The sequence below is a fragment of the Pongo pygmaeus genome, chromosome X, assembly GCF_028885625.2.
Source record: "Pongo pygmaeus isolate AG05252 chromosome X, NHGRI_mPonPyg2-v2.0_pri, whole genome shotgun sequence".
Lineage (NCBI taxonomy): Eukaryota > Metazoa > Chordata > Mammalia > Primates > Hominidae > Pongo > Pongo pygmaeus.
Window position 1 is genome coordinate 24,411,737 of NC_072396.2, and position 24,953 is coordinate 24,436,689.

The 24,953-nt window shown below is 42.3% G+C and overlaps 1 protein-coding gene across 6 annotated transcripts in view; it reads right to left on the reverse strand.

The window, feature by feature from the left end:
- The window catches only part of APOO (apolipoprotein O), a 73,939-nt gene that overhangs the window by 38,750 nt on the left and 10,236 nt on the right, over positions 1-24,953 (reverse strand). For 3 of the 6 annotated variants that reach the window (XM_054472597.2, XM_054472596.2, XM_063660914.1), the window contains exons 1-4: positions 10,400-10,603; positions 7,901-8,008; positions 5,987-6,106; positions 1,451-1,505 (exon numbers count right to left, since the gene is read on the reverse strand). In XM_054472597.2, the coding sequence (XP_054328572.1) occupies positions 1,451-1,505; positions 5,987-6,106; positions 7,901-8,008; positions 10,400-10,588 (472 nt within the window). In that variant the 5' untranslated portion in view covers positions 10,589-10,603. Of the gene's footprint in view, positions 1-1,450; positions 1,506-5,986; positions 6,107-7,900; positions 8,009-10,399; positions 10,617-24,953 lie in introns of those variants that run through there. The other 3 variants (XM_054472599.2, XM_054472600.2, XM_063660915.1) reach the window with 2 other exon arrangements.

A 24,953-nucleotide genomic window follows, 5' to 3' on the forward strand; every position in this document is an offset into this window, starting at 1 on the left:
ATTGCTTGAACCTGGGAGGCGGAGGTTGCAGTGAGCCAAGATAGCGCCACTGCACTCCAGCCTGGGCAACAAAGCGAGAATCTGTCTCAAAAAAATAAAAAATAAATAAAATAATAAAAAATAAAATGTACAATAAAGTATTATTGACTGCAGTCACCCTACTGTGCTATCAAATACTAGGTCTTATTCATTCTAACTATATTTTTATACTCATTAACCATCCTCACTCCACCCCCAATAAATTGGTATTTGTAAAGCACTTAGAATAGTACCTGACATGTAAGTCTTAAATAAGTGTTTATGAAATTAATAAAATTAAGATGTTACTTACTAACATGCCTTAATAATTTAAAGAACCAGTAGGGGGCCGGGTACGGTGGCTCACGCCTGTAATCCCAATATTTTGGGCCGAGGTGGGCAGATCACTTGAGGTCAGGAGTTTGAGACCAGCCCGGCTAACAAAGTGAAACCCTGTCTCTACTAAAAATACAAAAACTAGCTGGATGTGGTGGCGCACGCTTGTAATCCCAGCTACTCGGGAAGCTGAGGTGGGAGAATCGCTTGAACCTGAGAGACAAAGGTATCAGTGAGCTGAGATTGTGCCACTGCACTCTAGCCTGGGTGACAGAGTGAGATTTTGTCTCAAAAAAAAAAAAAAAAAAAAAAAAACCAGTAGGCAGCCATTATTATGTCTGTCTTCAAACAATAAATTTATCTGACAGTCTCAGAAATATCAGGACATCAATACACCATGATGATCTTAGCAAAGAAATAAACTGTGCTCATGTTTATTTTGTTCTATCATGGAAACAAACCCTTGTAAAAACAAGATTTTGTTTCCGAGATGCCCAATAAGGGGAATGAAATATGATCAGTATCTTTATTAATTTACCAGTTTCTGATTAAGATTAGTCAGAACATGGACTGTGAATCCAGTTTGTGAGTGTATGTGATAAGTGGCCCACAACTGAAAAATAATCAAGGAAAATAAAACCAAATGAAAAAAAATGTAAGAACACTATCAATTATGCAGTAAGACCTTTCACAGGAGTACCAGCTCAGCTCCTTCCTGCTTCAAAACTTCTAGAGCATGTATTAATTGCAATGCAAATGAGCTATTCCGATTCAGAAAATCTATTGATGAATTAGTATGGTGTATTACACTGCACCTGGAAATGAGATTTTTTTTTTTTAAAGCAGTGTATCTGTACTTGCTAGCCCAAGAATCCTAACGATCTTGAAGAGACTTACCTGACTATTTGGGGACACTAGTTGCCTGAAATCTGATGAAAACAACAGCTCCTCTTCCCAGAAAAATCCACATAGCTCTAAAATTCTGCATATAATTTTAAGGAATCCACAGATTTCTTGGAGCTCATTCATGGAACTCTGATTAAAGAGTTCAATGTTAATGAAGTAGCTGATTATGCCTAATTTAAAATCGACTTACCTAACCCCCATTGAACCAAACTTTGCATCTTGGGCTTAGTTTGGGAGTACGTTTCCTAAAAAGGTAAAAAGAAACTGAATGAAACTATTCACAGGATCTGCTGATTAGAAAGTTAACAGAATAAATATACTTGTTTTTACTGAATAAATTATCATGTTATTAACGCTTTTTGAACAAAGGGATACACTGTCTGTCTGGGTCTTTTTGTTTGTTTTTCCTATTATAATCCTCCCTTCACTGCAAATTACTCAGCAGAATGGCTTACTACTGCCACAGGAAGCAGATTCCAAACAGAGTGGTTTCAACAATCCAGCCATTTCACTCTTCCATTAAAAAGGAAAAAATAAACTAAAAATCAATCCCCTTGATACTTAAGTGGCAAGCTTTTCTCCATGAGATTAAATCTGTCTTTCATATTAACTATTTCCTGATCTGCCATTAATTAGAGCCTACATCTGGAAACTGCCCATTTGAAGCAAGAATGACCAGCTTTAATGAGAAAAGGCTATAGCCCAAAGCAAATGAGGTGTCAACATTCTCTTAAAAACAATAAAAAGGCTTTGTGGCCAGGCATGATGGCTCACTCCTGTAATCCCAGCACTTTGGGAGGCCGAGTGGGGCAGATCACCTGAGGTCAGGAGTTGGAGACCAGCCTGACAAACATGGTGAAACCCTGTCTCTACTAAAAATAAAAAAATTAGCTGGGCGTGGTGGCACGCGCCTGTAGTCCCAGCTACTAGGGAGGCTGAGGCAGAAGAATCACTTGAATCCAGGAGGCGGAGGTTGCAGTGAGCCGAGATGGCGCCACTGCACTCCAGCCTGGGTGTGTCTCAAAAAAAAAAAAGGCTTTGTACATGAACATCACATGATCCTAAAGGAAACAAGGGACCTGCTAGAAGGTACCCACCTTCAAGAAGTCTACAGTGAAGACAAGAAGAGGCACATGGGTATCAGAAGGTATCAAAACTAGTTGCCATTTGGAAAAGGATTTTTTTTATTTTTATTTTTATGAATTAATTTTTTTTTTTGAGATAGAGTTTCGCTCTTGTCGCCCAGGCTGGAGTGCAGTGGCACGACCTCGGCTCACTGCAACCTCTGCCTCCTGGATTCAAGTGATACTCCTGCCTCAGCCTCCCGAGTAGCTGGGATTACAGGTGCCCACCACCACGCCCAACTAATTTTTGTATTTTTGGTAGGGACAGGGTTTCGCGATGTTGGCCAGGCTGGTCTCAAACTCCTGACCTCAGGTGATCCACCTGCCTTGGCCTCCCAAACTGCCGGGATTACAGGCGTGAGCCACTGCGCCCAGACTGGAAAAGGATTTGTTTTGTGTAATTCAGTTCAAGTCAGAACAAGCTATCCTCATTCTTTTAAATGACCTGAAATAATAAATGCCGAATTAGGCAGAAGATCTAAAGAACTGAGTATCACTTCATTAAAATCCATTATTTCACGCCTGTAATCCCAACACTTTGGGAGGCTAAGACAGGAGTATCTCGTGAGGTCAGGAATTTGAGAACCAGCTTGGGCAACACAGCAGAGACCCCATCTCTACAAAAAAATAAAAATATTAGGCTGAGCGCGGTGGCTCATGCCTGTAATCCCAGCACTTTGGGAGGCCAAGGCGGGCGGACCACAAAGTCAGGAGATCGAGACCATCCTGGCTAACACAGTGAAACCTGGTCTCTACTAGAAATACAAAAAAATTAGCCGGGTGTGGTGGCAGGCACCTGTAGTCCCAGTTACTCGGGAGGCTGAGGCAGGAGAATGGCGTGAACCTGAGAGGCGGAGCTTGCAGCGAGCCGAGATCGTGCCGCTGCACTCCAGCCTGGGGGACAGAGCGAGACTCTGTCTCAAAAAAATAAAAAATAAAAAAATAAAAATATTAGTTGGGCATGGTGGTATGTGTATGTAGTCTGAGCTACTTGGGAGGCTGAGGTGGGCAGATCTCTTGAGCCCAGGAGTTCGAGATCAGCCTGGGCAACATGGTGAAACCTTGTCTCTACCAAAAAAGAAAAAAAAAAAAAAACAGAAAAGAAAAGAAAACTTCAGATCAATATCTAGAATGATTGCCCACTTCTTTTGCTAGCTTAACATTTTTACTATTAAAAAAAAATTAAGGCCGGGCATGGTGGGTCACGCCTGTAATCCCAGCACCTTGGGAAGCCAAGGTGGGAGGATCACAAGGTCAAGAGATCAAGACCATCCTGGCCAACATGGTGAAACCCCGTCTCTACTAAAAATACAAAAATTAGCTGGGTGTGGCAGCACACGCCTGTAGTCCCAGCTACTTGGGAAGCTGAGGCAGGAGAATCACTTGAACCCGGGAGGCAGAGGTTGCAGTGAGCTGAGACTGCACCACTGCACTCCAGCCTGGCAACAGAGCGAGACTCTGTCTCAAAAAAAACAAAAAACAAAAAAACAAAAAACAAAAAAACAAAATTTAATTGGTTCTTCAAGAAAAGGGCTAGAAATTGCTGGTCTGAAAAAGGAACCAGGAATTAGAAATATTTCTATTCATAAAGGCTTTGTTCTACCCAGGAAAATAAAACCATTATAATTACAAAAACTATTATAATTACAAGAAAGTTCTTATATTTACTAGTAGTGGAAATAAACATATAGATAACTAATCCATCATCCAGAGAGGTATTTTGCTGCACTGAGTATCATGCACGGAAGAAAAGGTAAAAAACAAAAAGCAATCTTACGCTAAAAGGTACAAAGGTACAAATTTTTTTTTTATTGCCAAAAAAAAAAAAAACCAGACAGACTACAAGTAACAGTAGTCATGCCTACATGATACAAAAATATCCACACAAATTTGCTGACTTTGTCTTAACTACCAGAAGCTTAAAAATCTTCTAGAACAAGAGAATAAAGTCTAATCATTTTACAACACATTATGTTTAAAGTCTTTAGGTATTACTTAACTCAATAATATGGTTATGATACTTAAGTATAATGGCCTAATTTATATTGTTGATAGAGTCCATGCTTTACTATTTTCTTTCTAAATTGGTGAACAAAAGTTCAACAGCAGCATAGGCAATGGAAATTAAAAATTTTTAAACAAGCTCTGGATCAAAATGGAATTTAGGCCAGGCATGGTGGCTCACGCCTGTAATCCCAGCACTTTGGGAGGCCAAGGCAGACAGATCACTTGAGATCAGGAGTTCGAGGTCAACCTGGCCAACACGGTGAAACCCCGTCTCTACGAAAAATACAAAAATGAGCCAGTCATGGTAGCTCGTGCCTATAATCCCAGCTACTCGGGAGGCTGAGGCGGGAGAACTGCTTGAACCCGGGAGGTAGAGGTTGCAGTGAGCTGAGAGCACGCTACTGCACTCCTGCCTGGGCGACACAGCAAGACTCCCTCTCAAAAAAAAAAAAAACCAAAAAGACTAAATTTATAAATCTCAAGCAAGGTAAATCTAGACAATTTCCCACATATCTACATCTATTAGTTTTTATTAATTTGTCCTCAATTTTCAAAATCAAGATCAAATACAGCAAACATATGTATCAAAGCCTACAAAAGCATTCTATAGATTGTAAACGTTGGTTACTGATGTTAAAAATCACAGAAATACTTTTCATTTACGTAATGACAAATGCCTGACCTAAAACCCAGGCAGGGACAGAAACCAATCTGTATATGTAGTTCTTTGGTCACTAGGACAAATAGTTCAGTAATCCAGTATGGAATTCTACCCTATTTTAGTATCTACCTTATTTTAGTATAGCATTCAAAATGCCATATCCCCTCCTGGTTTAAGTGGCACTGATTTGTATACTGGGGGGAGAAAAACTTCGCAATTTTTATGTAAGCGTTTACATTGCATCTTTTCCCTTTGTTTAGAGTTCCAGCCCACAAGCCTCCCCTGGTAGACAACAATGTTTTCATAACTGCAAGCAATAAGGTAGTTCCTAGCCCCTCTGCTCTCTAGTCAAGGTGCTACGCACTGCCCAGGGAGAGGGAAATTCTCTCTGTAGCTGTGGCAACAGCTGTCACCAGGAAGCTAGGGCACCTCTGCACCCCCTCCTCAGATGGCACTGAAGAACATCTGTAAGTCAGGCACTTTTAACTTGGGGCCTTTTATTTAAAAATTTTTTGTGGGTACGTAGTAGGTATATACATTTATGGGGGTACATGAGATGTGTTGACACAGGCATGCAATGTGAAATAGGCACAATATGGAGAATGCGGAATCCATCTGCTCAAGCATTTATCCTTAGTGTTAAAAACAATCCAATTACACTCTTTAAGTTATTTTGAAATGTAAAATCAAATTATTGTTGACTACAGTCATCCTGTTGTGCTATCAAATAGGTTTTATTCATTCTTGCTATTTTTTTTTTGCACCCATTAGCCATCCCCACCTTCCCCCTAGACCCCCACTTCCCTTCCCAGCCTCTGTCAACCATCTCAGGGCCCTTTATCATGCCTTTTTCCAAAAACATGCAGCCAATACAGACTTTTCTCTATGGACTCTAAACAGAAATGCGTTCACTCCATTTTCAGAACAGTTGTACCTGACACCAGGTTGTGTATGGCTCACAATAGTGTCGGAGCTGTGAGATGCTTTCTTCAAGCTGGCTCCTTGCCTCCTCCACATACTTCGACTGACCCTCAGGAACTGAGTAGAGTGAAAGCTGCGCACATTAAAACAAAACAAAGATTTAAAAGATGTACTGTCTACAGGATACATTTATCAAATTTGTAAGTATTTAATATAATATTTCTAGTAATTCATGAATTACAGTGACTCTGTGGTCGGGTGTGGTGGTTCACGCTTGTAATCCTAGCACTTTGAGAAGCCAGGGCAGGCGGATCACTTAAGGTCAGGAGTTCGAGACCAGCCTGGCCAACATAGCGAAACCCAGTCTCTACTAAAAATACAAAACTTAGCCAGGTGTCATGGTGGGCGCCTGTAATCCCAGCTACTCGGGAGGCTGAGGCAGGAGAATCTCTTGAACCTGGGAGGTGGAGGTAGCAGTAAGCCAAGATTGTGCCAGTGCACTCAAGCCTGAGCAAGAGCGAGACTCCATCTCAAAAATAATAACAATAATAATAATACTTCATGAATTCCAGTGACTCTAAGGGTTACAAGCAACCTGAACTTTATCTCAAACTATCTCTGCACCTTATTTCCTTAATCAACGAGGCCAAGGCCAAAAGGGCAGGGCTATGAGGTGTCCTACCTTCTCCCCACCCATTGACTACAAACAAAGCAGGTCCTCTTTATCCATTTTATATACTGGTATTTGGTATTCCACCTTAGATTGAGCTTGGAAAAAGGATTTTATTACTCTAAAGGGTGGGTGAAGGGGTTAAAAAAGCTTGAGAGTAACCAAAGGGCATGTCATTCAGTTCAAATGACTGGTCTGATGTTAATCAAAGCAGGACAGCAGGTTTATTCCCCACCCAGAGAACTTCTTACAGCCACTGCTGGCTGCCTTCTTTACCCTCAAAAATGCCACTGTGTCAAAGCCTGAGAAGAGAGTAAAGGGCAAAAGATAAGCTAATTAGCTTTATGTAAACACCAATCTAGTAACCCTACCCAGGACTGAAGGTAGATCCTTACCTCACTTTATTCAAAGGCAACAGAAACCGAATATCCAAAATAATTAGTGGGAAGTACAGACCAAAAAGGAATGTAAACAGTAGGGAGAAGATTTCTTGTTTTTTTTTTTTAAATTTAGTATTTATTAAGTATATACTTATAAGCGGCTCCTCCAGACAAGAAACAGAAAGGATCCAGATCTCTAATTTCTTAGAGAGGAAAAAATGTGAATATCTTCTTGGCTCGATAAGAATCAAGATAAGCCAAGAATCAGGCAGACCACTTAGAAAAGTGAGTTGTGCTTATAACCTATTGGGACACAGTGGATTCCCCAGTAAACATTTATAAAGTATTCCTTAATTGTGCCCTTACCTAAGTATCATTAAAGTTTATCTGTTGAAAAAGCCATAGTTTAATATTTCCCACAAATTAAACAAACTATAAGGAAATATATTTTCTCCGTTTAAATGTCTTCTCGCTGGGCGTGGTGGCTCACGCTTGTAATCCCAGCAATTTGGGAGGCCGAGGCGGGTGGATCACCTGAGGTCGGGAGTTCGAGACTAGCCTGGCCAACATGGTGAAACCTCGTCTCTACTAAAAATACAAAATTAGCCAGGCATGGTGGCACATGCCTGTAATCCCAGCTACTTGGGAGGCTGAGGCAGGAGAATGGCTTGAACCAGGAGGAGGAGGTTGCAGTGAGCCGAGATCGCACCATTGCACTCCAGCCTGGGCAACAAGAGTGAAACTCCATCTCAAAATAAATAAATAAATAAATGTCTTTTAAACAGTCACATCTTCCTGATATACAATTTGTAAAAAATTATCCTACAGTAACTAAATCAGACACTCAAAATACATCACAACATGAACAACATGTTACCTCATCAACCTTCACGGAATTTTTGGGAGGTGAGTCCTTTTTTGGTGCTGCATAGACTTTGAAGGTGAGCAAGCTCAGGCTGGCTGGCCCCACGGACCTCTGAATTACCTGAAACGCAGAAGCAATCTTAAACCTCTCTATGTTACAGACCGAATGTGCAGAACGTGAGCATATTTATAACCTCAGCCACTCCCCACCCTGAAAGGCTTACTGTGCTTTATTTTATTTTTATTTATTTTTAGGTTTTCAAGATGGGGTCTTGCTGTTACCCACGCTGCGGTGTAGTGGCGTGATCTCAGCTCACTGCAACCTCCACCACCCAGGTTCAAGCGATTCTTCTACCTCAGCCTCCCAAGTAGCTGGGATTACAGGTGTCTGCCACCACACCCGGCTAATTTTTGTATTTTTAGTAGAGATGGGGTTTTGCCATGTTGGCCAGGCTGGTCTCGAACTCCCGACTTCAGGTAATCCGCCTGCTTCGGCCTCCCAAAGTGCTGGGATTACAGGTGTGAGCCAGTGCGCCTGCCCTACAAAATATATTTTTTAAAAAAATCAGCCAGGCATGGTGGTGTGTGCCTGTAGTCCCAGCTACTCAGGAGACTGAGGTGGGAGAACTCTTGAGTTTGAGGCTTCAGTGAGCCATGATCATGCCACTACACTCCAGCCTGGGCAATACAGTGAGACTCTGTTTCACACACACAAAATAATCGCTCCACTAAAAAAAAAAAAAAAAAAAAAAAAGATGGGCTGAGAGGAGGGGAGAGTTATGGGTTTATTAATTTAAATTGTGAATATAAAAAATGTGCTGGGCGCGGTGGCTCACGCCTGTAATCCCAGCACTTTGGAAGGCAGAGGCGGGTGGGTCACCAGATCAGGCATTCAAGACCAGCCTGGCCAACATAGTGAAATCCCGTCTCTACTAAAAATACAAAAAAAAAAAAAAAAAATTAGCTGGGCGTGGTGGTGGGCACCTGTAATTCCAGCTACACAGAAGGCTGAGGCAGGAGAATCGCCTGCACCTGGGAGGTGGAGGTTGCAGTGAACCAAGATTGTGCCACTGCACTCCAGCCTGGGTGACAGTGCAAGACTCCATCTCAAAAAAAAAAAAAAAAAAAAAAAAATCAGACCCCTTCTGCAAAGGTCGTGGCAGTTTTCTAGGAGGGACGTTGATCTCCTTAGGTTGTATCCTGGTGCTGCTGGTTCTGCCTAATAATTGTGATGGGCACAAACCACACGAACTAATGTCAGCACTAGCTGGCTAATCTGTATCGTGGAAGCAAAAGAAATCTGTAGCAAAACTGTCTTGAAATTAAGACCTCAAGATGCACACTTAATACTTCAAGATGTATCAATTATTTTTAAACCAGTTAAAGTAACAACCACTCTTTTTTTCTTAATGGCTTTCAGCTCTTTATTTGTTTCTGAAATATGGGAATTTGCAGGCATACGTTTCAACAGACATTTTTGTTATATTTTAGCTTGCATTACGTTTTGTATTACAGAATAGCCTCGTCTTTCACATTACAGGCACTGCAAATCTCAGTAATATGATTTCCAAGATGCTAAATCATGCCTAAATAGTTAGAGAGAAATCAATCACTCATTTATTTTCCACCTCTCCTCCATCCATTTCCTTTTGTCTCATTTGAGCAGGAAATAAACAATTATTGAGCATGCCTTGTGTGTTTGGCACAGCTATAGAAATAGGAATATGGAGTAAGACATATCCTCACCCTGAAAGGGCTTCCATTCTGGTAGGAAGAACTTGATAGATGTAAATAAATGGACAACATTTTTTTTTTTTTTTTTTTAACACAGGGTCTCACACTGTTGCCTAGGCTGGAGTGCAGCAGCAGGATTTCTGCTCACTGCAACCTTCCCATCCCAGGTTCAAGCACTCCTCCTGTCTTGTCTCCCAAATAGCTGGGACTACAGGCATGCACCACCATGTCCAGCTCATTTTTGTAATTTTTGTAGAGACAGGGTTTTGCCATGTTGCCCAGGCTGGTCTCAAACTCCTGGATTCAAACGATCCATCCACCTCGGCTTCCCAAAGTGCTGGGATTATAGGCGTGAGCCACTGCACTTGGCCTGGGACAGATTAAAAAATAAGGGAGGCTGAGGCACAAGAATCGCTTGAACCCAGGAGGTGGAGATTGCAGTGAGCCAAGATACGGCCACTGCACTCCAGCCTGGGCAACAGAGCGAGACCCTGTCTCAAAAAGTAAATAAATAAAAGAAAAGTGATATGGGAGGGGCAGGCATGGAAATGCTGGGTAGAGAAGGGCGTGGTCCCTGGCTAGGGCTCCACCCCTGGGCCTGTGCCCACCAACCTAGGTGAGGACAGGCATTTCTGGTTTTGTGCCCAAATGTCGCATTTCCCAAGACCACCCTGGCCCACCACACCCCCATATTGTGCCTATAAAAACCCCGAGACCCTAGCGGGCAGGCACACAAGCGGCTGGACGTCAAGAGAAGCAGAGGCGAGGAACAACATACCAGCAGAAGAACACAGTGACAGACTCCGGCAGGCCACCAACAGCAGAATGGCAGGACAACGCGGAGTTTGGCTGAGGGCGGTCGGAGGAGAGCCCGGCTGCTAAGCGGCCTGACTCCAGGGGAAAACCACCTTCCCACTCCATACCCCTTCTGGCTCCGTTTCCATCTGCTGAGTGCTACTTCCACCATTCAGTAAAACCTTGCACTCATTCTCCAAGCCCACGTGTGATCCGATTTTTCTGGTATACTCAGGCAAGAACCCTAGGATACAGAAAGCCCTCTGTCCTTGCGATAAGGCAGAGGGTCTAACTGAGCTGATGAACACAAGTTGCCTACTGACAGCAAAACTAAAAGAGCACACGTAACACACGCCCACTGGGGCTTCAGAAGCTGTAAACATCCACCCCTAGACACTGCCATGGGGTTGGAGCCCACACTCCCCACGACCTGCCCATCTGCCTGCTTTCCCTAGGGGTTTTGAGCAATGGGGCACCTAAGAAGTGAGCCACACCCCCATCACATGCCCTGTAAGAGGGACAAGGGAAATTCCCCGTTTCAAAAGCATGAATTCTCCCTGCTCTTAGGCAGTCCTACAGAAAGACAAGTATAGGACATTACAGACAGACGAATCAGCATGTGTGAAGCCACGAAGCTGGGAAACAGCATGGGAGAAGCGTAGGGAGTTCGAGTTTTGTGGGAGGGGACAGAGAGATGAGTCACAGAAGTTGGTTGTAGCCAGATCATAATGGGACTTGTGTGGCTCACATAAAAGTCCTAGGTAATAAATACCAAAAGATCTCAAATAAGGATGGAATACAGAATCGAGTTTGCCATTTAGAAAGACCATTATTTCTCAGTGTGGCGGTTTAAGTCATTAAAGGGCCAGCTGACCAGTTATGGTGCTGCTAAAACAATGCAGGAAAGAAATGAGGGCCCAAGGAAAGATTGCACAGGAGAGGAGAAAGAGGAGAAAGTAGAATTGAGATAGTTTAATAGGCAGAATTAGCAGGACTTAGTGACCAATGGGAAAGGAGGAGTGACGATGACCTTGGTTTCTTTTTTATTTTCATTTATTTTAATTTTTAAACTGACAAGAATCGTATATATTTATTGCATACAACATGCTGTTTTGAAATATGTATACATTGTGGAATGGCTAAATTGAGCTAATTAACATATGCACTACCTCACAAATTAATTTTTGTGGAATCTAAAAAGGTTGAACTAATGGAAGTAGAGAGCACAATGGTGGCTACCAGGGCAGGGGCTGGGGGGAGTTGGGGAGATATTGGTCAAAAGTACAAAGTTTCAGTTAGGAGGAGTAGTTCAAGAGATCTGTTGTACAACATAGTGACTAGAGTTAATAACGATGTATTGTATTCTTGAAAATCAGGAAAAGAGCAGATTTTAAGTGACCTTGGGGTTTCCGATGGGTTTTTCTAGTTGGGTGGTGACACAGCATTCCTGAGAGAGGAAGTAGAAAAAGAGGGCCAAGTCTGAGGGAAAAATGATGAGTTGGTTTCGGACATGTTCCAGAGACAGACAGACAGCTAGAGGTCTAGTCATCTATCTACGTATCTTTTATTTTACTTGAAAAGCTAAAGTAGGCAAACTTAGAAACTGTTGTCTTTTGCAAATTAAGAAAAAGTTGACCTGAAATTTTAAGTCCATGAGAACATGTTTTTTGGGTCTGGACTTCCTCAGCACTTCAGGGGTGTATTTATTTCTCATAAAGCACAGTAAGGCCGGGTGCGGTGGCTCACGTCTATAATCCCAGCACTTTGGGAGGCCGAGGTGGGCGGATCACCTGAGGTCGGCAGTTCGAGACCAGCCTGGCCAACATGATGAAATCCAGTCTCTATAAAAAACACAAAAATTAGCCAGGCGTGGTGGCAGACGCCTGTAATCCCAGCTACTCGGGAGGCTGAGGCAGGAGAATTGCTTGAAACTGGGAGGCAGGGGTTGCAGTGAGCCGAGATCGTGCCACTGCACTCCAGCCTGGGCAAATATATATATATATTTGCAATATTTGTATATATATATATATATATATATATATATATATATATATATACACATACACACACACACACACACACACACATATATAGTAGAGACAGGTTCTCATCATGTTACTCAAGCTGGTCTCGAACTCCTGAGTTCAAGCAATCCTCCCGCCTTGGCCTCCCAAAGTGCTGAGATTACAGGTGTGAGCCAACACGCTCAGCCTATCTTTGATTTTAAATCTCAACTCATTTCCTTTAACATTTTATTGGATTCTTAATTATTAATTTCTACTTTACCTTCCCCTCTTATCTTGCTTGTTTTTCTAGTTTTAATATTATTCTAGGCCTGTCTCCCTTTACTGCCTAAACTGTTTTCTTCTTCTTCCTCTTCTCCTATTAGTTTTTCTCCCTAAGCCTACCCTGATACCCATCCCACAGCAAGAACTGTGGCCACAAGCGTGGTAGCACCAAAGAAAGCTGGCTCCTGCAGTGGCCTTTTCAGCTTCCAGCAGGCTCTCAACAGACAAGCAAACAAAACAAAGAAAAAGCAAACCTCACCCCAGGAGACCTGGGAGACCTACAAATGAACACTCCCCAGGACCATAATTCTTAGTTTGCAGAGAACACATGATTTACTCGAGGATTTCTCAAACTCAGCACTACTGACATTTGGGTTGGGTCCTTCTTTGTCGTGGGGCTGTCCTGTGTACTGCAGGAAGTTTGGCAGCATCCCTAGCCTCTACACACTAGATGCCAGTAGCACCTCCTCCCAGTCCCGACAGTCAAAAACATCTCCAGACACTGCCAAATGTCTCCTGGGGAGCAACTCTCCCACTGAGAACCTCTGATTTACTTGAGTAAGTATTACTTTCTGACATCTCTCACCATCCAGACTTGAAGAAAATCTGTATGTTTTAAAACCCATGGCCTCACACAGAGTGAAAGAAACCAGAACAATCACTACTAGGCAGGGGAGGTGGGAGTTGGAAGGAAGTGGACTTACTGAGAAGCGGCACAAGCGAACTTTCTGGGGTGAAATAATCTATATCTTGATTGGGGTATGGGTTATTCAAGGTGTATACATTTGTCAAAGCTCAAATTGTACAACTAAGACTGTACAACTTAAAAGTCTATGTATTTCACTCTATGTAAATTAGACTTTTTAAAAAATCCATCAGCTCTAGCATACCTAATCCATGCCAAGCTCATTCCTAAGGAGCCAGCCACACACCTAACCATGGTAAGGAACTGGTATAGATCTGTGTGATGGAAACCCATGGGAGGAGCCTTGGTAAAAGGTCCCCAGGCAGACATGGCTGAAGCTGATGCACTCAACATCTTGGCTGATTCATCTTCCTTTCTGGCATCAAAAGGGGCTCCTCCTGGTGCGAGATGACCCCACCCTGCCTCAGCATGCTCACCACCTTTCCCTCTTAACAGTAAAAAGGAAGCTGGCCAGACCAGATGTCATCACAAATGGCCATCTTCGACACTGTGTGCCTGCCAAGTAGTTATCATAATTTGTTAGGGCTCATATTGAGTATTCGGGCCAACCTATTCAAAATCAGGATTTAAGACGGGAAAGGCTAAGATGGGTAGAATCACCCCAGGACGGTGTAAGGGCACAAAGAGGAGATGAACCTTCTTCAATCTTTTGTCTCCCCAAGGAAGAACAATCAGTTCTTTGAAGAAACACAATCAACTTTCAGGGTCTGGGACATAATAAAAAAAAATCTCTAGCTTTATCAACTTTCCTCCTGTTCGTACTCTGGATGGGTTGCTTTGTGAGACATGAACACAAAGGTATTCTCTCTCCATGAGGAGTCCTGACCCATTATGGTATAATCAGACTGAATATACCTCCCAAGAAGTGAAATCTCCCCCAGACTTTTTCTTTCCCCCCCTTTTTTTTTTTTTTTGCGATGGAGTCTCCCTCTGTTGCCAGGCTGGAGTGCAGTGGCATGATCTTGGCTCACTGCAACCTCCCCCTCCCGGGTTCAAGCGATTCTCTTGCCTCAGCCTCCCAAGTAGCTGGGACTACAGGCATGCGCCACCACATGCGGCTAATTTTTGTATTTTTAGCAGAGACGGGGTTTCACCATGTTGGCCAGGATGGTCTTGATCTCTTCACCTTGTGATCCGTCCGCCTCGGCCTCCCAAAGTGCTGGGATTACAGGCGTGAGCCATTGTGCTCGGCCTCCCCCAGACTTTTTCTGATGCAGGGCTGGAATCTCTAGACTGCATGTACCCATGCCCTGAGCACTCCCTGTCCCAAGTGATAGTCCTTGAGAAGCCTTGTTGCCAGGTACACTCCCTGGTCAGGGCAGATGAGTTGGCTCAGAAAATGAGTACATATGCACCTGCCAAGAACTGATTAGATATGGTCTACTTCGCATTATATGAGTTAGGCTTGCTCAATCAAAGTCAAGCAAGCTCTGTTAAGAGCTGAATCTCCAATTAGTGCTAAGTTACAGGCTAGATCAAAGGTGGCATTTCTTTAGATCAACCCCTCGGGAGTGTACCCTTCAGTTACTGAATGCCTTTCTTGGAATTCAGCTAGTTGGGGGTCTCAAAGTAAGGACTCTAATGTGTTGGCTTCTCTGAGGTTTTGAATACAGCTGTAAGACCCATAGTCAACAGAGAAAACGAAAATTTGGCTTAAAGGTAAACTGGTGGCCCTTAGCTTTGCAAACCTCAGAGGGAGTGTCATTGAGTTTTCTCACTCTTGTGGCTAACTCTTCTTTCTTTCTGGTCTGATCCTACTCCCCAGCAAAGTATCAAGGTACACTCTATCTTGGACCTTGGACTCTCTATGTCTCAAAACTTTTGCTTCACACAGCCCGCAAGGGGCTTGTCAATGGAAACAGAGCAACCAGTATTGGTGTTGGGTTAGATGAGGCCCTAACAAGAAGTGTAAAGGGGTAGGCTGTCATTATCTTAAAAACATTTATTTGGTTCTTACTCTGTCTCTACTGAAGCTTGCCAAGGACTGATGTTGGCAAAACAAATCTGGTCAGGCAAGCAAGGTTATATATAACAATTAGAAGAGGTCAACCAGGGTTTTATTTCAAAAACAAATATTTACTGCACACCCACATCATGTCAGGCATGGTGCTAAACAGATACAACACATAAGCAGACATGGTCCCTGCTCTTACAGAGCTTCCAGGAAGCTTATGAATTTAATCAAAGACTCAGGCCACAATTTAAAAAATAAATTAACATTCAAAAAAAGATTCAGGGCCCAGCACAGTGGCTCATGCCTGTAATCCCACCACTTTGGGAGGCCGAGGTGGGTGGATCACAAGGTCAGGAGTTCCAAGACCAGCCTGGCCAACACAGTGAAACTCCATCTCTACTAAAAATACAAAAATTAGCCAGGCATGGTGGCACATGCCTGTAGCCCCAGCTACTCGGGAGGCTGAGGTAAGAGAATCGTTTGAACCTGGAAGGTGGAGGTTGCAGTGAGCCGAAATTATACCACTGCACTCCAGCTTGGGCAACAAAGTGAGACTTCATCTCAAAAAAAAAAAAAAAAGATTCAGGCATAAGATTGAGTTTATTAGGAGGCTGAAGTGGGAGGATCACTTGAGGCCAGGAATTTAAGACCAGCCAGACCAGCCTGGGCAACATAACAAGACTCCATCTCTACAAAAAAAAAAAAAAAATTAGCCAGGTGTTTGGGGCATGCCTATGGTCTCAGCTACTTGGGAGGCTGAGGTGGGAGGATTACTTGAGCCCAGGAGGTCAAGGATGCAGTGAGCTATAATCACGTCACTGCATTCCGGCCTGAGTGTCTGAGCAAGACTCTGCCTCAAAAAAAAAAAAAAAGAAAATAAATAAAACAGGCAATTTCTTCAAAACAAATGTAGAACCAAAACTAACTCAAAAAAGAAACAGAAAATCTGAATAAACTATTGAACAGCCAAAAATAAATAAATAAATAAAATAAAATAAAAAGATTGAGTTTATCAGTCAGCTCCCTCAGCTTTAAAGGTAGATTCTTAGACACAGTTTACCAAGACATGAATCTGGTGAGGTCGTAAACAAACAAATCATAATGGGTGCCCAGAAGGCTAAACTGTTCTTGCTTTGCAAATAAAAGTACACTGACTGCCCAGGATTCCATAGCTCTGGGATCATGTTGTGATTATGTTCCAGTAAAACTGCCTTAAAGACAAAATAAAAACCTTAAGCTAAATAAGACACCCTCAGAATTATTCAGACTCTCATGAATGGTGGGGCTCAAATACCTAACAACTTGCTTTCTTTTTCATCTCTATAGAGAATCTAGTGAATAGTCTCTCCCATTTAAAAAAAGGGTGACTCTTTTCTCCCACAATTACAGAACTATTATCTTATTAGACTTCCATTTATAATATATGCCAGCTTCATGATAGAAGGCCTTTGCAGGCCTGTGTACACAAGAGGTTTCAGAATCACCTGGGGAGTTGTTTTTTTTTTTTTTTTTTTTTGAGACAGAGTCTCGCTCTGTCGCCCAGGCTGGAGTGCAGTGGCACGATCTCAGCTCACTGCAACCTCCGCCTCCTGGGTTCATGCCATTCTCCTGCCTCAGCCTCCTGAGTAGCTGGGACTACAGGCACCGGCCACCACGCCCAGCTAATTTTTTGTATTTTTAGTAGAGACAGGGTTTCACTGTGTTAGCCAGGATGGTCTCAATCTCCTGACCTCATGATCTGCCCACCTCAGCCTCCCAAAGTGCTCGGATTACAGGCGTGAGCCACCGCGCCTGGCCCACCTGGGGAGTTTTTTAAAAGCATAGATTCTAACAGCTTCCCCCAGAGTGTCTGACTCCGAATCTAAGAGGGGCCCAAGAATCTATTCCCAAGATAAGCAAAGTTTTGAAAACCACTATTCCACAAACATATGCTTAGAGAACAGTTATTCAACTTAAGTTTGTATAAGCACTCAAACATACTTTTAAAAACATTTGAAAGTATAAAATGAAAACTGTCCTAAACATAAAAAGAAACAGAGTAACTGGCCACCCACTAGAGAAATCATGACATTTATTTACATTCAAGAAAATCTCTCCCATCTTAAACAAAACACAACAAATACCCTCCACCCCTAATTCCCTCTCTAACTACTACCTTACCCTTCTACCAACCTCCATTGACAAATTTATTTTAAAAGTAGACTATGGTTAGAAGGTAGAATAGTGGATACCCTTAGCAAGCTGGGTAGTGACTAGAAGGGCCACGAGAAGAGCTTCTAGAGTGCTAGTATGTTTAGTTTGTAAAAATTCACTTATGCCCCATTTACTTTCCTATATGCATGTTATACAAATGGTCTCAGACTTACAAATGGTTCAACCTTACATGGTGCAGAAGTGATACGCATCCCATAGAAACCGCACTTTGAGTACCCATATAACCATTCTGCTTTTCACTTTCAGTACAGTATTCAATAATGTACATGAAACATTCAATAGTTTATTATAAAATAGGCTTTGTGTTAGATGATTCTGCCCAACTGTGGGCTACTGGAAGTGTTCTGAGTACATTTAAGGGAGGGTAGGCTAAATTATGATGTTTGGTAGGCAGGTGTGTTAAATGCATTTTTGACTTAATGATATTTTCAACTTATGATGGGTTTATCAGAATGCAACCCCACCACAAGCTGAGGAGCATCCACATTTAAGCACAAAGTCAAAAAGGCAGATTCTGTTTGCTTTCTCAATTTTATCTCTTCCTCCCTTTACTACTAAATGCACCTAAAACCTTTCTTCCCAAGGCCACCAATAGCCTCCCAGTTGCTAAACCCCACTGGACATCTGGCATCTTGGTTACACCCTGAAACTGGTGACTACTCTACATCTTCAAACCCTTTCTTTGGCTTACAGGATTCTACCCTACCCCCATTCTAGAAGCTTTCTAGGTACTCTCTCCTCCCCTTTTGGGCCTTCTCTTCCTCTGCATAGCTCTTCAAGGTTGATGAGTCATGGAGTAGTCTTTAACTCTCTCCTCTTCTCACTCCAGGGCAATTTCATTAAAATCTAATTCTTTCCTTTTTTTTTTTTTTTCCTTTCAGACAGAGTCTCGCTCTGTCACTCAGACTGGAGTCCAGTGGCCTGATCTCAGCTCACTACAATCTCTGCCTCCCGGGTTCAAGGGATTCTCATGCTTTAGCCTCCCAAGTAGCTGGGATTACAGGCGTCCGCCACCACGCCCAGCTAATTTTTGTGTTTTTAGTAGAGACAGGGTTTCACCATGTGGACCAGGCTGGTCTCAAACTCCTGGGCTCAAGTGATCCACCTGCCTCAGCCTCCCAAAGTGCTGGGATTATAGGCGTGAGCCACCGCACCTGGCCAAAATCTGTCTTTAACTCCCATTCATATGCTACTGGTGCTCTAATCAGTATCCCTAGCCTGGGCCTCTCCCTAAGCCTCAGGCTTGTGGGTTTCCTGTGTTTCTAACTCCCTGATGGACATGTTACCAGGCTTTTCAACTGCTACTTCAAACAGGCTATATCCAAAGGTGACCTTTTTTTTTTGAAGTGATGGAATATATTATTTCTTTTATATTTTCCATGTAAATAATTTAAACTCTCTCTATGTAAGTATATATACACTTACAGTATCTTACCCTTCTACCAAGTTTATATATACATACAAACTGTATGTCTATATATACTTATAGACTTATACATACTATATATACTTTAAAAGTTTATATAGTTTAAGTATATATAATAGTTTATGTATTTATATATATAGTTTACATTTATATATTTAAAATGTATGACATTATGTTTTCAACTATCTTTCTCCAAAACCTGTTTTTCTGAGATTCTCTACCTTATTTAATGATCCTGCAAGCCACACAAAGGACAACATAAAAGCAACTCTTTAATGATAAAGAATGAAAATAAAATTTTTTTTTTTTGAGACAGAGTTTTGCTCTTTCACCCAAGCTGGAGTGAAGTAGCGCGATCTCGGCCCAAGGCAACCTCCGTGCCCCTGGGGTTCAAACGATTCTCCTGCCTCAGCCTCTCGAGTAACTGGGATTACAGGCAGCCACCACCACACCCAGCTAATTATTATTATTATTTTTTTTGAGACGGAGTCTTGCACTGTTGCCCAGCCTGGAGTGCAGTGGCGTGATCTCCACTCACTGCAACCTCCGTCTCTCGGGTTCAAGCAATTCTCCTGCCTCAGCCTCCCAAGTAGCTGGCATTACAGGTGCCCGCCACCATGCCCAGCTACTTTTTTTTGTAATTTTAGTAGAGACAGGGTTTCACCATGTTGGCTAGGCTGGTGGTCTCAAACTCCTTACCTCAGGTGATCCACCTGCCTTGGCCTCTCACAGTGCTGGGATTGGCCAAGGTGGGCAGTTCACGAGGTCAGGAAATTGAGACCATCCTAGATAACACGGTGAAACCCCATCTCTACTAAAAATACAAAAAATTAGCAGGGCATGGTGGCGGGTGCCTGTAGTCCCAGCTACTCGGGAGGCAGAGGCAGGAGAATGGCGTGAACCTGGGAGGCGGAGCTTGCAGTGAGCCGAGATCCTACCACTGCACTCCAACCTGGGCAACAGAGCGGGACTCTGTCTCAAAAAAAAAAAAAAAAGTGCTGGGATTACAGGCGTGAGCCACCGCGCCTGGCCTCAGTCAACCTTTTCTGCAATAATTTCCATTCTGAAAGCATTTTTCACTCAAAACAAAACTATTTTAATCTGATTTTAATTATTTATGAGGTAAAAATCTGAAATGGGGTTTTTACCAAAAAAAACTATGAACACTGACAATACTTTTGAGATTATTCTTATTCTAAGTAACTAACATTAAAAAAAAGAACTATGTGAAAGAACTTAGAATAAAACAAAATGATGAAGACAATAAAAAATTTTTGTCAAAATCAGGCTACATTGTTGTCCTTAGTAATGTGCTGTAAATTGAATGAAAAATCAAGAGAAAGGCCAGCCGCAGTGGCTCACGCCTGTAATCCCAGCACTTTGGGAGGCCGAGGTGGGCAGATCACGAGGTCAGGAGATCGAGACCATCTTGGCTAACATGGTGAAACCCCGTCTCTACTAAAAATACAAAAAAAAAAAAAAAAAAAAATTAGCCAGGTGTGGTGGTGGGAACCTGTACTCCCAGCTACTGGGGAGGCTGAGGCAGGAGAATGGCGTGAACCCGGGAGGCGGAGCTTGCAATGAGCCGAGATCACGCCACTGCACTCCAGCCTGGGCGACAGAGGAAGACTCTGTCTCAAAAATAAATAAATAAATAAATAAAAATAAAAATCAAGAGAAATAAAATGAGTCCACAATTCTTGAAACGTCAAAAGAATACAGAATACTCTCCTCCATAAGGAGCATTCAGGACAGTATCTATATTTTATACAGCAACCTTTTATTTTTATATTTTTTATTTTTTGAGACAGAGTTTCACTCTTGCCACCCAGGCTGGAGTGCAGTGCCACAATCTCAGCTCACTGCAATCTCCACCTCCTGGGTTCAAGTGATTCTCCAGCCTCAGCCTCCTGAGTAGCTGGAATAATAGGTGCCTGCCACCACGCCCAGCTATTTTTTTTTGTATTTTCAGTAGAGATGGAGTTTCTCCATGTTGGCCAGGCTGGTCTCGAACTCCTGACCTCAGGTGATCTGCCTGCCTTGGCCTTCCAAAGTGTTGGGATTATAGGCGTGAGCCACCACGCCCGGCCAGCAATCCTTTCTAATATGGAGGGCCACACACCAAACAGAACAGAGGCTTTCTCTGGGAAGGGGGCTGGGGGGAGGCGGACAATAGCAACCTGACCAACTGTACTATTTTGACTTTTTACAAGGAAAAGTATTTCAGTATTACTTATAACATTTCTTTAAAATAGATGTTTTCTTTTCAAAGCAGTTACCTTGATAAATCATATATGGAGTCAGAATTTACTACAACTATTTATATAAATTTCATAAGTGAAATTTATTTTTTTAAATTTATTTTATTATTATTATTTTTTGAGACAGAGTCTCGCCCTGTCACCCAGGCTGGAGTGCAGTGGTGTGATCTCGGCTCACTGCAACCTCCGCCTCCCGGGTTTAAGCAATTCTCCTACCTCAGCCTCCCAAGTAGCTGGGATTACAGGCCCACACCACCACGCCTGGCTAATTTTTGTATTTTTAGTAGAGACGGGGTTTTGCCATGTTGGCCAGGCTGGTCTCAAACTCCTGACCTCAGGCCTCCCAAAGTGCTGGGATTACAGACATGAGCCACCACACCCAACCAAAATTTACTTTTAATATGTAATCATACGGCTTCCATTTCTAAATGCCTTCAGATCACATTTTAAACCTAAAAGAAAATCAGTCTCGGCCAGGCGCAGTGGCTCATGCCTGTAATCCCAGCACTTTGGAAAGCCAAGTTGTTTAGATCACCTGAGGTCAGGAGTTCAAGAGCAGCCTGGCTAACATGGTGAAACCCTGTTTCTACTAAAAATACAAAAAATTAGCCAGGCATGGTGGCGTGCGCCTGTAATCCAAGCTACTCAGGAAGCTGAGGCAGGAGAATTGCTTGAACCCTGGAGGTGGAGGTTGCAATGAGCCGAGATCATGCCACTGCCCTCCAGCTTAGGCAACAAGAGTGAAACTCCGTCTTAAAAAAAAAAAAGTAAAGAAAATCAGTCTCGATATATTTTAAATAAGAGTGGTAAAGAATAGAAAATGGGCCGGATGCAGTGGCTTGGGCCTGTAATCCCAGCACTTTGGGAGGCTGAGGCGGGCAGATCACTTGAGGTCAGGAGTTCGAGACAAGCCTGGCCAACATAGTGTGAAACCCTGTCTCTACTAAAAATATAGTAATTATCTGGGCATGCTAGTGGGCACCTGTAGCCCCAGCTACTCAGGAGGCTGAGGCAGGAGAATCACTTGAACTCAGGAGGCAAAAGGCTGCAGTGGGCCAAGATCACGCCACTGCATTCGAGCCTGGGTGACAGAGTGAGACTCCGCCTCAAAAAAAAAAAAGATTAATTATCTCCACACACACACACACACACACACACACACACACACAAAGATTAGAAAATGGCATCTGTACACCTGTGTTTATTGCAGCACTATTTACAATAGCAAAGACCTGGAAGCAACCCAAATGCCCATCAATGCTAGACTGGATAAAGAAAATGTGGCACATACACACCATGGAACACTATGCAGCCATAAAAGAGAATGAGTTCTTTGCAGGGACACGGATGAAGCTGGAAACCATCATTCTCAGCAAACTAACACAGGAATAGAAAACTAAACATCACATGTGCTCACTCATAAGTGGGATTGAACAATGATAACACATGGAATGGAACATCACACACTGGGGCCTATCAGGGGGTGGGGGGCAAGGGGAGGGAGATCATTAGGACAAACACCTAATGCATGCGGGGCTTAAAACCTAGATGACAGGTTGATAGGTGCAGCAAAGCAACGTGGCACATGTGTACCTATGTAACAAACCTTCACGTTCCGCACATGTATCCCAGGACTTAAAGTAAAACAGAAAAAAAAATTACAATATTAGTCTTCATTAAAACAATCTCTACTGGAATCTTTTCTACATCTCCTAATTAAACATAGTGTCCAACATAAGCTTTTCTTTCTGTTGTGGTGGTGGTGGCAGTAAAGAATCAAGCTTTATGTAAACTTGGTCAATAATAAGATTATCTCATTCTACTAAAAAAAAAAAAAAAAAGACGAAGAAGAAAAGAAAATGCCATTTTTTTTTTTTTTTTTTAAAGAGGAAAGGGACTTGTAGTATGATTCCACTGAGTTTTTTGAAAATGTCATACCAAGGGTATATTTGAATATGTCCAGAATGGAGTCTAAAAAGATGTTAGGGCCGGGCGTGGTGGCTCACGCCTGTAATATCAGCACTTTGGGAGGCTGAGGTGGGCAGACCACGAGGTCAGGAGTTCGAGACCAGCATGACCAACACAGTGAAACCCTGTCTCTACTAAAAACACAAAAATTAGCCGGACGTGGTGGCGTGTGCCTGTAATCCCAGCTACTCAGGAGGCTGAGGCAGGAGAATTGCTTGAACCCAGAAGGCGGAGGTTGCAGTGAGCTGAGATCGTGCCATTGCACTCCAGCCTGGGCAACAGAGTAAGACTCCGTCTCAAAAAAAAAAAAAAAAAAAAAAGATGTTAACAGTCGTTGTCTATAGGTGGTGATATTAAAGGTAATTCTTATCTGTATTTCCTGAACTTTTTACAAAAAAAACCATTGATTTGTTTTGTAACATGCAAAGAACAAAAATGGCTAGCTCCTGAAGATATTATAAAGAGTTTGTCACAAAGTTTGAAGATAATTCCAAATGAGGAAGAGTAAAAATGTTTTGATCAGTGATAGAATTTTTGGAATAAATATAATGACAGTATAATTAAATCTATCCTCTCAAAACGACTGTTTTGATGCATTCATTTGAATGTAAAATTTGGGAGCACTCATACTTTAACAGTAACAATAAAACCCACAATCATTTCGATCTGTTTCACAGCAAAGGAGGATATAAAGCCAAGAATTTATCTCCCTTTGTCACTCAGGCTGGAGTGCGGTGGTACAATCATAGCTCACTGTGGCCTTGAACTCCTGGGCTCACCTAATCCTTCTGCTTCAGCCTCCCAAGTACCTAGGACTATGGATGTGATGGAGCACACTCAGCTATTTTTTTTTTTGGTAGAGATGGAGTCTCACTATGTTTCCCAGGCTGGTCTCGAACTCCTGGCCTCAAGCAACTCTCCTGCCTTGGCCTCCCAAAGCGCTGGGATTACAGGTGTGAACCACCATGCCCAGTAAAGTTTAGACTTCAAACAACATTAAAAAAACTCTTCCTAATATGACAAACATAGAACTATTTTATGAGAAATTTTTAATTCTTTAGTTCTATACTACAGTAATTGGTATTTCCTAGTTCTTTCTCATCCACTGTAAACAGACTACAATCTAAAGAGATAAGCAGAGAAAAAAATGAGGCTGTTTTCAAGACTAATATTATCTTTTTCTCACAGAAAACCAAGTTCTGTTTTATCTTTGGAGGGTACAATTCACCACAAAATTAGGTCAGCAAAGCAAACAAAATGTCTCATCTGCAATTGTTTAATTTTCTACTCTTTAAAAATAACGATTAGATTTTATAAAATTCATGTAGAAAAATAATAAACTTGTGTGATAAACAGGAAGAAAACCTCAGGTCCAAAGAGTGAGATAATTGTTCATTTAGGCAGGTTTTGAGTCATCCAGTTGGGCTATACTGGTTTTAAAGACTTGGAACACAGATAATATGTAATTTATCAAGTCCAGAATTTATTTTGAACTTCCTCATCCAGACAGAAATTTACTGCTACTTAAGACTCCTATATATATATATATATGTATATATATATATATATGCTTTTTTCTCTATTAGAATGGCATCCTGGGATCCACTCAATCTTTTCTGAATTAAGGAAATATAGGGAGGAAAAAATCATAGGGGAACATTTACTTCAAGTTTAGCTTTTCAAATGCATCTGTGTTTTCAAGCAACTAATAAAATGTACA